Below are 13,025 nucleotides of genomic sequence, written 5' to 3' on the forward strand. Positions count from 1 at the left end.
AGCACTCCCTTTCCCAGACTCCAAACTATATTGACATGCCCTGCTGCGCCATGCCCAAGCAGCCCCCTATCCTCTCTAGACGGAGCAGATATATTGATATACTAGAACATGATAGCGCGCGTTGCCGCGCCCGCCCAATTTTAGAATGTAATAATCAAAGCTTTTGTAAAAAAAATGTACACTCTTGCCACATTTTTACATTTTTCAAATTTCTATTCATCATTGGACATTCGAAGGGCAAAAGAAGCGACATCTCATATTTTCTCAACAAGAACAAGAGGCCAAAAATAAGTTGATGCATGTTCTTATGAGTAGCAAATATAAGATAAAAAATCAAATAGCTCAATCTTCCGCTCTTACGTATACCTCAAAATTTGCATTTGACAGAGACAAGCAAAGCAGAAAATGAAGTGATCATCCAATCAAAGTCGATTGGCTTGAGAGGAAATTAAGCAGATAGTGTAAGAATATTTGACATGTTTCATCTACATCATACCAAGATACATGCATTTTGTAGCAACCCATGGAAATACATCGGAGTCATGGATTTGTGAAGAAAAGGGGATCGGAAGTAGATATATGATATATCACCAAGGAATCTAGGCGGAGGCAGTGCAAGTTCTATGGGAGGTCGCTCGATCAAGCCATGTGACTGGCCACATGGATCCCCGGCAAGAGCCATAAAACTGAAATAATATGTCCATGGTTACAAAAAATGCTTGCTGGAACTGAAGTGTTGAATAGGTGCAGAATAAAATTACCTCATGCTAACGACAACATTGTGCTTTGTCATCCATATATGAGTTGATGGGGATTTGAACATGTGTCTGCCGTAGAAGGTGTCGAGCCACCGCAAGCCACAGAAGCATGTTAGTAGGAGATGTTGGCCTCTTACAGTTGCAGCAAGCCTCAAGTGCTCAACCCAGTCCCAGTTTTACCTGCCTACCCATGATCCGCATCTTCATCTTCATCTTCCCATCACCCAGCACAGAGAAGCGCCCGAAGGATGCAGTGGTGTGGGACCTCTGCACGGCTGGAGGCGGCCGGAGTAGAAGTGCACCTTGACGCTCGACCTCTGCTCTCTCGCACGTCCCAGCTATTGGAACCGCCATCCTACTGCTCTCGGAAGCTCTGCCATTTTATACCAACACCGGCGTAACTGCCCTCCCACACCGGTGGCGACGCAGTGCAGCGGAATAGGTCCACCGGGCACCCGCCAGAAAAACCGGGAACACTCCTCCCCCTGGTTGCTCAAAGCACAATGGCGTGACCTGGTCGGCCGCATCTCCCCACCCAGGCCAATCCGTCGTTGCCTGCCTCGCTCTGTATTCACTGCCCGCTGATCACGGGAATATTAGAGGAGACGCCACCGATGGAGATTTTATTTTCGTGACCTTATCTTTTAGGCGAGGTGGCTGCCTGAGCGGTGCTGGCGGAGAGGAGAAGAACGGCGGCAACTCGGACAGGAGAGGGAGGGATCAGGGTGCGGGGATGAAAGAAAGGCGTGGACCATCTAAACAGGCCAATGAATTCAGTGCACCGGCCCGGTTACAATACCAGCCCAATCAACCACAACAGAGCTAGAGAGTTCTGCAGAGTAGCGGCCCAAGAAACGAGTGAAGACAACCAGACGACTTGCGATCGATGCAATCGGACGGCGAGCGACGGCAAAGCGCTGTGGAGGCTCCTAGGTCGTTCTGTCATACTGTTTCTTAATTTTAGAATTATTAAACATAGGCACAGCTGATAGTTTCAACCAAAGAAACTCTGTGCAAAAGAGCATAATAGATTCTGGAATAACTCAACAAGTGACCTAATCAGCGTATGGTAGTGCTAACAAAATCATAACAATACTCCAGAGGTTCATATTAAAGTGCTAACAGAATCATCGAAAGATCTCACCAATAATCATGCATCTGGATCGAATATGTGCCAAAAGTTCCCATGGTGGGTAGGAGAGTGAAAGGGAGGGAAGGGCGATATTCATACCAAATTGCACACATACAGCCGCAATCCAGATGAGCTCGACGACCACCATGAGACAAGCTCAGCCATAAGGTCTTCGACGTGGAGGGAAGGAGCTGCGACGACGACCACCAACAGCAAAAATTCAAAAAAGTGTCCTATATCAGGATTGACTCTGAATTTTCTGATTCTTTCAGCATCATTATATCAGGAAAAAAAACTTTGGGATGTAGCAGGATGTGTGTCCCGGTCTGCAAATTCAACCAAGAAAACAGAGCAAGGTCAACAGCTTGTGTACAGCAGCAATAAGAACAGAGAGAGTTTTAACCTACTGAAACAATCATCCAGATTCTTTATAGAAGAGATTACCAAAATTGTATGTACAGATTTAGATGTCATTCTTTTGCTATTTATAAGCGTTTCAGTTTTTTTTTGTTCCTGTATGGCTTTCTGAAAAGATTTTTTTATTTTGTTTCTAAGAACTTAAGCACAACATGTATGGCAAAGAAAGATAATCTCTAAATCTTATATCAAAATATGAGCCTATAAAATTTGTTACTAAGCAACAGAAGTGTATAGATGCGGTAAATAGGACTTACCCATCACATTTGGACTTATTGTCCCCATCAAGCCACTCTACAGCAATGAACTGAATTTCAACAGTCAAGCCCATCCATCATATTCTCATAGCGATTTGAGACCATTCCACATGTAGTACACTGAACCTGCTCATGCCATTCAAAAGTTAGGCATTTGATGAAAGGCAGACTCATTGATTATAAATTGAAATATTAAATCAAAGGCAAAAACAAAGGGCACATGAGATTGCAGACGACCACCAAATGTGTGATGAATAACAGTTGTGACGAGCACGAACCCACCACAAAAATAACTGATAAAACAGCACTGGAGCAGCACATGCATACATGGAGAGAATGAACCGCACCTCAATGGCAGACGAAGCTCAACTTAGATGAAACTAAAAGGAACACCCGTTGCCCGACCCAGGAATGAGAACAAGCAACCAGCTCACCTCACAGGAACCTGGGCAACACAAAAGCACATCAGCAAATACACAGGCGGCAGCACCATGAATCAAAACACAAAGAGAAGCTTACCCTAAAAAGCACAACAAGAAGCAACAGCTCCAGTCATACGAACTGCCTGCATGGGAAAGATCAACCGGAGCAAAAACAAGAACAACAGGAGCACTGTCCTGAGCGCACCCGGGCAGAGCGACAAACCCGTCACCTGCCCACCTTTGTGGTCCATGACTCTTGCAAGACACAATCAATCAGTCAAGCTCCTCGCGCGCGCTAGTTCCAATTATGAAGCCTGCACATTTGCTAGCAGTTTCCTCCGGCAACAACCTCCTTGGAAAAAATATCCAACGAATCCAACACAAAGAACATCTCATTGGCATTTATTTATTTGTCTATCTCCAAGCAATACATCCAACGAACCATGCTATGCATTCACGGCCTACTTGCAACTAATTTGGAATAAAGATTAAAGGAACCCTCAAGTACAGGAACTAACCTGTCGTAAGAACCTTCCAGGAACAAGATGGATACAGAAGTGCAGGCCTCCAGCGATGGCTGAGTTGGGACGACAGAGGCGAAGCAGCGCTTGACGGCAACAGCGGAGCAGCGTCGGGCGTGTTGCTCCTGCCGAGGAAGATGGTGACGGTGCCGTGGACCACCGTCGCTGCAAGCGTGGGGATGGAGGCAGAGCTGCATCGGCGGCTGGCGCGAAGAAGTGGGCGGAGCTCCTCGATGCCATCCCCTTGCTCCCATCCTCTGCAACCACCATGGACGTCGGCTGGAACTCGAGGACAGAAGGCTTGGGGAAGAAAAGGGTCTCAGGGGGGCGCCTTCTCCAGTGGCCAGCGTCGGAGGTGATGGAATGGGCCGATGGAGCAGAGGCGGCGGCAAGCAGGGATGGGGCGGCGGCCGCGCTAACCCTAGCCCCCAGGAGGAGTAAACGAGAGAGAGAGAGAGAGAGAGAGAGAATGAGGAGGCGAGAGAGGACACAAAGTGCCCCACTGGCCAGCGCGAACCTCTCTCGTGATTGGCTGCCAGGCACAGTATACCTGTGATGACGTGGACGTCGCGAGAGGGCGCCATCGCGCGTAGCTTATTGTTGTGGATTTTGTTTAGAGATACTAAGAAGCAAATACTCCCTCATCTTATATTTTGATACAGAGGGAGTAGTAACCAAAATATGTTTTTTTTGTCACGTACTGAAGTTCAAGGTTTAACTTTGTGGCATTCCTTAAAAGAAGCACTTTCCAAGGAAATCAAACAAATGGGTTAATTACGTCGTTTAGCGGCAGTCCACAAAATTATGGGCTACATGTTTAGACTGAATGGAAAATCAATAATGACCGGAACTGATGTAACAAATCACAACATTCGCCATTGGAATTAAACTAATCAAAACCTTACATCTATCAGCCACATAAACATTATTATTTTATGATTGAAATCAACCATCCAGGACCTCCACAGTAGTAGCTGGACCGGTAATCCTTTATAAGAATAACAGTACAATGAAATAACCAGCACACCATATTTGCCTGTATTAGTCATTTCCAGCAGGGGAATTGTTCTCCGGCATACATGAACATCTCAGCCTCTTGGGCACGGTTGCCTGTCTCCCTTAACTAGTCCTCTCCCTAGTAATATTGTTATACTTCCAAAAAAATCATTGAATAGGCAACCTCCCATGTGTGAACAATTCCCTCAACTTTTCAGTATTTGCAATAAAACCTGAGTGTGCTGTAAAAAATATTCAGCAGGTTGACACTGCCTCCTTCAGAAGGAGATTGTCTCCTAATTTGGCTCAGCAACGGAACACTTTGTCTGTTTCTACTAGTACCGTTCCTCTTGACCCTACTCCTGATGAGATATGGTGGGCTTTTGCCAAGAAATATATTCTTACTACTAAATCCATGTACGAATGTTTGGAGAGTAACATGGCTGGTGGTCATTATAAGTGGATTAGGGATGCAGAAATTCCATTGAAAATTCAAATGTTCTTGTGGTGGTTCTTCCAAGGTATTGTTCTAACTAGGGAGGTGATACAACCCTCGGTCCCAAACAAGTTAGGGTAGGCCAGAAATGAAACCCATAAGATCTCGCAACCAACTCATGGTTCTGGCACATGGATAGCTAGCTCCCACGCACCCATGTCCATAGCTAGTTCTTTGGTGATACTCCCCTAACTAGGGAGGTGATGAGAACGGGAAATGGTCTGGTAATCCTATGTGCTCATTTCATGACCAGGTTGAAACCTCTCAACATTTGTTGTGTTGTGGCCAATAGGCACAATTGTGTGAAGACCTGTTGGTGTTGTCTTTGGAACTTCGTTTTGTCATTAGGTGCCAGATGGTGTAGTGGCCTTTCCTATTGGAAATTGTGACGGTGACTATATGCTTATTTGCTGGAAAAAAATACAGCTTTTTTACATAACCCTATACCCACAACAACAGACTAACAGATAGCAGAGGCTTATGAAGCCCCCTAGTAAGATGTAATGCTTGCAATCTACATGTTTCATCCAGAAGCATGGGGCAGAAGCCAGCATTACAAACTATGTACAGTCTTACAAGATAATGGACAAGAGCTGGCTCGAAGAGGTGAATGAAAGGTTAGGCAAGCATGCCACAATAGCTGCACTAGGTGCCAGATGGCCAGTACCTTTTTGAGGCAAAAGTTGATCAGTACTAGGATCCTGATTTTTTCTTCATATTCCTCCATTTGACTCTCAGATCACTCGCAAGGCGTGACCTGTGAAATGTATCCTTGCCATATTCTAATATCTGAGTCCACGGAATTGGTGCATCATCCTTTGGGGTGAACTTTAACATTGCATCCTGAGTCAGAATAGCCAATGGTGTTATGTTAGCATGCTAGCAAGAACACAACTACATACACGTTAGTAACTAGGAAATTTAGCAAAAGATGGCAGAAGATTTCAGCATCAGTAATGTCAGTTAACTTTCTGGGGTATGCATACCCTCAAAGCTTGCTCTTCTTCTTCTGTCCAACAGAGCTTTGGGCGCCTTCCAGGTGGTGCAAGAGGAGGAATGCTGCAAAGACAGATATGGCTCAGTTTCTGAAATTACAAAAACAGACGCCATTACAATGTACACTTCCAAATATATAAAGTTTCACAATAATTGGAAAACATATTCAGTTAACTACACTCTAACTTCACTATCGCATATGTAACTTCATTCTAACCATGAATTCTCAAAAGCTCTTGCGGATTTGAAATTGACCCTGAATAAAGAGGCTGACTTTCCTCTATATCAAATATCATGACATAGAGTGGCAAGTCTGATTAGAGATATAATCTCCTAAAGTTTTGATCATCTTGAAGCTAATTAGCATCATACTATCTACGGTGCTGAACAAATAATAGAAAGTGCTTGTGCAAGAGCACTGGAACTCAGTAAGTTCGGCCTCACAAACATCCACCCTACAGCTTTTTCTTTATCTCAGATCAACTATACAGATTTACTTATCACAAGTCTAAATGAAGATGTTCGATGTCGTTTAATTATAGGTTAACCAGTTAGATATTTTTAAGTACTCCAAAGAATATGATCGGGGAAAGAAGTGCTTATGAAGCTCCTTCTTAACACTTACTAACGCTTGTGTTGATATTGTTTGCTTGATGGTGAAGGCATCTGCTGATCCTGGCATCGCAATGGTTTTTTAGCATTACAAGATACCACTGTCTCCTTTTCTTGGAATCTTGCTTTGTGGTGTCTCATGTTTCGCCAAGGAGGCGACGACCGCTTGCCAGAATTATTTGAAGATGTAGCTTCTATTTCATCGGAACTTTTGGGGTCGTGAGAATTTGTAAGACTGTCATGTTTTTCAGCCTCAACAGTCTGGTTGGCAACAGGACTGCATCTATTCTGAGATGAATGTTGCACAGCATAAAATGAATTGCCATTACCATCTTCATGGGCTTCTGCACCTTCCGCAGACTGCTCAACTTGTTTTCTTTTATTTTGGAGTACACAATCTTTATTGGGTGCAATATCACAATTCAGACCAAAAGATGCCTTTTCAGTGATTACACCCTCAGGACAAGCGCCACTTTTAGCATTTGTTTTCTGCTTCTTCCTCTGCTGACCAGGTTCTAGATCCTTATGAGAAAGATTATATGTATCGGACTGATGGTTACCTTGCCTTTTGGAAGCATCACACCCATTCAGCTGACCCTCTTCAGGATGTACATCACTTGTATCATTTGTTCTCTGCTTTTCCCTCTGCTCACCAGGTTCTTCACCCTTATGAGAAAGGTCATCTGCTTCAGACTGACCTTGCCTTTTGGATGTATTATGCTCATTCGAGTGATCCTTGCTATTGGTAGCTGTTTGCTGTTTTCCAGTAGATTGTTCATGGTGTTCCTTTGGGAATTGCTGTGTGCCAAGGAAAGCAGATAGGTTCTTCCTAGCTTCCAAATATGTTTTTTTAGCCTTTTGATATGCTTCACTAGCTTTAGTATAGAAGCATAAAGGGCAATAAAACTGGCCAGAAACATCAAATGTCACTGATGACCCAAAACAGCTTTCATGAGAAACTAATGAGCAGCTGCTACATTTCAGCAACTGGCCATCTTTACCACATTTTATGCATAAATCTTGTTCCGTAAAGCCCTGAGTGGAACCATTGGCATCTTTATCCTGACTACAGGACGGCATATTGCCCATCAATGATAGAAGACAAGCGGCTGCAAACCCACTGGGACTGTCATTGGAGCGGTGCACATTTGATGTCGCATTGCAGCAAGGAGAAACTAGAGCAGTCTTCCTACCATAGGATGTATTATTTTCCAAGATGTTGCCGTCATCATGTAGTGCTGGATTGGCTTTGTCAGCAAAACTGACTTCCAGAAGAACCTTATCTTTCTTCTCCTTAAACAATGTAGAAGGCCCTGTGGCATTCTCTTGTAGAAGGTTGGTTTCAGATTTATCTCCTTGAACAGCCCCATTGCAGCTAACAGAAGGTACAACACCAGCAGTTCGCAGATTCCGTTCATTATGACCAGAATCCTTTTCCACTGTCTCAATCCTAGCACTACCCTCATCCAAAACATGACTTGCTTTCTCACTGCTGTCATGTTGCAGTGAACTCCTTCGAGTTTTTCTGCCATGTAGTTCTGCAATTACGCCTGTACCATCCACAGTAACAAACTCAGGCAAGGATCTTGTTTCAGATGTAGTTGCCAGTAAAGCATCAGTGCTTCTGTCAGAATCTGGAGCCACCGTAGCCTGCATGGTCAATCCTTCATGGCTGAGATTCTTTGATAAATGAATGTTGGTGCCATTACCATGTGATCTCTCTCCATCATTATCATGGAATGAATTTTTGTACTTGTCTCCACAGGATTCTTGTTGAAGAATGGTAGTTGGACTCTTTTCTTGGGACATGGTAGTCTCCGCCGCAACCTGCTTTGACATAAGTCCAGTATTACCTCGAAGCAAAGTAGCACTGCAGGTAGCTGAAGCAGGCTCGGCTGTAATGGGCATGTTTCTATTATCACTACTTGGACTCGTTTGTGCGGATCTGACACTGACACCAACACCAATAGTATCTTCTTGAGGGCGGTCGTAACACCGCGTAGATGGTTCATGGAAATCGGGAGTTGGCACCATAGGATCCTTCTGCACATTTCTTGTGAAAGTTTCGCTCACAAAATCGGTTACACTCTCTCGCTGAAGATCAGAACTATCTGTAGGGCACCCATGCCTCTCAGCATTTACATCATGATCCGGGTTGATACTGCACAGCGACTGGTCAATGCCATTGTTCTTGCCACCCTTCTCCACTGGGGGCGGTGGGACCATACACGTGATGTCTGTGTTCACTTCTCTAAGCTGAACATAAAACGAGAAGATTAATCATACGTGAAGCGAGTCTTTTTATTTTCAGTTTTGAGAATAATTTTTTTGACATACCAGCTCAAAAGAAGTTTCTGGTAAAGCAGGTGTCTTGATGCATATAAACTTTTGGATATCCTTGCCAAAAGGCAGAAGCATATCTTTCTCCAAGCTTCCTGAACTACCAACCTGCAGATATTACATTCATGTAAAGCAAAAAACTCAAAAACATCTGGACACTAGCTAAATAGCAGCATGTATTAGCTACCACAAATTAAAGACACCAGAGCATATGATGATTGTTTCGCCAAGGTACAAGGAGTGGTAATCATAAAAGAGCACCGGACATAACCATTAGAAACATGCATAATTATGTGATGTGCAATATCTAACGGCATCCCTGCTCCTTACACAAGTTAAAGAATTTAAATATTCAACTGTAAAGTGATGCTGTTATGATCTGTAGGGACATCGTAAACGTATAACTTGCTAGAATACCCTTTGCTGAGGTAATGTCTATTGGGCGTTGGCACTTGGAAGGACTTGAGACACAATTGCCAAGGGATATATCATGTTTCATATCACAAGAAACATGAGCTCAAATAATAACATCGTCTAGCCTAGCAAGTAGCAAAATTGGTGAACTACAGCACTGGATCAATGAACAACTCATTAGGTACAAGCAGACAAGTTCTCCACAGAGAACATGACATATTAAAGGTGTATGCTTGCTTTCAGCCTCACAAAAGCCCACTACTGTTGACTAAATACCAAAAATGAGATGCCTGTCAGAATTTAGAACGCTGCCATATTTTGAGCCATTGATAAGCACACATTATTACATACTGCAAACAATACGCAAAGTATGCTCTTGTTATGTTCGTGGCTATTGTCGCTGAACACAATCACTTCATGAATCAGTGAAAACATAACTCTACCACCTATGGAAGAAATGCAAAACTAAATAACAAGCCCCATCCGTGGAATCAATTGCTGATTCGCTGTATAGTGGAGCCCGTCGTCTCCAACTTTTAACTGCAAGGACTACATTTCGGCCACCGGATGAATCAACCTTGAATGAGCATGTTTTGCATTCTTTAAGGAAGGAATTAAGATTATGAGTTGTGGTCTGACTTTGCATCATGATCTGGACAAGATTTAATCTAACTAGCACAATACTTAGGAGCAAATGCAGAGACGGTGTCTTCCATCTTGCTATACTTTTGTGTCTGAACCAAATTTCAATCACTTTACTACACAAGTATTATTCCAGTTATGACAAAAGGTAAACCAAAAGTCTGAAGCTATGAACCACCAGAATGCACGTGGTAACAAAAGCACCGCATACCTGTCCGAGCAACTCAATCAGCAATTCCTCGCAAGAGCGTGTGGCATCAACCCTAAGCGTCCCGCCCAGGCATCGGAGCGCAACCCGCTCCCGCGTCTCCTCCGGTGCGCCCGCGAGGGACTCCGGCAAGACGCCCACCAGCGCTGCGGAGCACCGATAACCCTAGGTGAGATCATTGAAAGCGTCGAGGTGGTCGGAATAGGCAGAGCGTCCTCTCACGGTGCTGATAATACCTTTGATGAGGGAGAAGTCGAGGGCCTCGTCGCCGGCGAGGGCAGCGCAACCCGCTCCCGCGTCTCCTCCGGTGCGCCCGCGAGGGACTCCGGCAAGACGCCCACCAGCGCTGCGGAGCACCGATAACCCTAGGTGAGATCATTGAAAGCGTCGAGGTGGTCGGAATAGGCAGAGCGTCCTCTCACGGTGCTGATAATACCTTTGATGAGGGAGAAGTCGAGGGCCTCGTCGCCGGCGAGGGCGTCGGCCACCCAGTGGGCGGCGAAGCGGCAGGCGGAGAAGGGGGTCGGCATTGTGAACCACCCAGAGGAGTTTGAGGGGCAAAACTGCAAAAAAAAAAAAATGCTCCACTTCTTTTCTTTGGCAGATCAAACGGAGCGCGGCGTCGCGCCCGGCCGCGGCACGGACTGGGCCGTCATTTCGTTACTTCTCCGTACGTGGGCTGGCCCAGCAGCGTGAGATTCCCCCCAGGCCCGGCCCTGAGGGAGCGCTACAGCCCATTGGGCCTGGCCGAAACAATTCCGCACAGCGCGGGCAGACAGTTTCGCTGCCCGTCCGTAGAGCCGCCGCCGGCAGCCGAGGTTCCTCGCACAAAAATCAAGCGCTCGATTCTTTCTTCTCCTCTTCACATTGACGCTCGCTTCACCCTGGTCGTCAGGCAGGCACGGGCTCGGCGGCGCCGGGCACGCTCCACCGCGACGGCGGCGGCTGATTGACCGGCACTCGCGGCAGCAGATGCACAGTGCGTGTTCCGAACTTTTCTTAATCTTTTTCTCCATTTTAGTAGTACTTCCGATCTCTCCTGGTAATTGAGAATACAGTATGATTCTTAGTTATTGATCGATTAGTTCATCCTAGGCTCTTACCAGTCGATCAAATTTAAGCTGTAGTTTTGCAAATTTAGCGATCGTTCTAATTATCCTGGTGGTAGAGTCGTACCACAATCATCCGTAGCGCCATGATCAAAACCTTGGCGGCGAATCTGGCATGCTGTTATTGGATGCAAATAAAAACCTTGCACGGAAGAAATAGGCATGCATGGCAGTGCCTTCTTATTTCTTTGTCTGGTCATTGACCAGTATACAGAGAGGTTCTTTTAGAATTGAAATACTTTTTTGAGAGTACGCAAATTGTATGTAATAGTTTATATATATATATATATATATAAAGAATTATAAGTACAAGGCGACTACCACTCGCTGCGAATAATAAGCATAGCACAAGCTCACATCCGGCTAGTCAAACGGCGGCCCCCCACGACAACACAAACTACAACACAAAAGAGCCTACCCAAAACCGAGAACCTCATTGCGTCTCGATCGACATCGTTCTCCTCCGAAGAACATCAGCTCCTGTCAAGCTTCTCTTGTCGACGCACCATCCCCCTTGATGCCTAAGGAGGTGGCAAGAGATTGGCAGGACTCGATCCGACCCGAGGAAGGTACCGTCTTGGATTCACCATCCGGAGAAGAACACGATCAGGACAACGGCGAACACCGGAGGAGCGCAACATAGGAACTCCATATCTCCTGGCACGATGTTCCCAACAGAAGGACGATGTCGAAGACGCCGCCATCGTACCGATCTAGCATCGAATCGAGTTTTTTGCCCAGAGACAACTGCCAACACCAAGCAAGCGAGGGAAATGGCAACACACTCAGCGACGCCTCCAAGGAGGGAAACGACACCCACGGGTGCCATCATCGCCGGCCCAGCCAAAATAGAACAAGATTTTCATCCGTAGTGTCGTGCATCTCCACTCCTCCAAGGTTTCAGGCAGCACTGCCCAAGATGCCTTATCCTCCACAGCAAATTGTCATCGAAGCCGTGCAGCAATGGACCTCCCCCACCCACACTGCCGAGATACCGCGACCTAGACCACCACCGACAAATCATACGAGGAGCAACCACAACCAGCCATGTTGTGCCAGGGCCAGATCCACCGTGTCGGCCTTCACACCCACACCAAGGACTGCCACCAGTTCGGATCTGACCAGCAACACCGACCAAACCCCGACGCGAACTCTCTCGAGGCAACATCGAGACGCCCCTCACATGGAGGCAGCCGACGGCCCGCTGCCCGCTAGGATTTTTCCTGGTCGGGCCTCCTCGGCGCTGCCACCTCCACGGCTAAGCTCGTGCCGCCGCCACGAGCAGTGCCAGCGCACCACCCTCCTCCATCGCCCCGCCGCGCTCCCCCCTTCGCCCCTTATCTCTTCATCATCGTCGGTTCCATTACTTGTGGTATTCGTTTAGAATCTTGTTGACCCTACTCGCTTACTCCTGTTTTTCTTATTTCTTTTTCAACATAATTAATTAGCACTTTCTTGAAAGAATGGGGTTCTCTCTGGGGGCACACGCGCTCTTTCTTTTTGAGAAAGATGGGCTTGTTTTTTGTTCAATAAGTTCTATTGCTTTGACACATTTAGTATATAACATAATATATATAAGAAAAGTACTAAAGACAGAGGGCATTCTGTTGTACAGCTACTTTGCTATAGTTACAAAGGTAACCGGTAGGTGATTGTTGAATCGCCAGGAACCACCGTCCCGTCGGGCTCCCCGCGGTGCTCCGCC

General features: G+C 45.9%; 1 protein-coding gene and 1 long non-coding RNA gene across 2 annotated transcripts; both read right to left on the reverse strand.

Moving 5' to 3' along the window:
- Nucleotides 1–411: 411 nt before the first annotated feature.
- Nucleotides 412–1,222, reverse strand: LOC125528096. Its single transcript, XR_007292321.1, has 2 exons — nt 762–1,222; nt 412–686 (listed from the first exon to the last, which is right to left on the reverse strand). It is a non-coding gene; the product is annotated as an uncharacterized LOC125528096 (long non-coding RNA).
- Nucleotides 1,223–5,368: 4,146 nt separating this feature from the next.
- On the reverse strand, nt 5,369–10,769 carry LOC125528095. Its single transcript, XM_048692607.1, has 6 exons — nt 10,648–10,769; nt 10,215–10,357; nt 8,945–9,055; nt 6,621–8,863; nt 5,986–6,058; nt 5,369–5,842 (listed from the first exon to the last, which is right to left on the reverse strand). The coding sequence occupies exons 1-6, from the start codon at nt 10,739–10,741 to the stop codon at nt 5,693–5,695; spliced, it is 2,814 nt and encodes a 937-aa protein (XP_048548564.1). The 5' UTR covers nt 10,742–10,769; the 3' UTR covers nt 5,369–5,692.
- Between the last annotated feature and the right edge of the window lie 2,256 nt (nt 10,770–13,025).

The sequence above is a fragment of the Triticum urartu genome, unplaced genomic scaffold (assembly GCF_003073215.2).
Source record: "Triticum urartu cultivar G1812 unplaced genomic scaffold, Tu2.1 TuUngrouped_contig_4630, whole genome shotgun sequence".
NCBI lineage: Eukaryota > Viridiplantae > Streptophyta > Magnoliopsida > Poales > Poaceae > Triticum > Triticum urartu.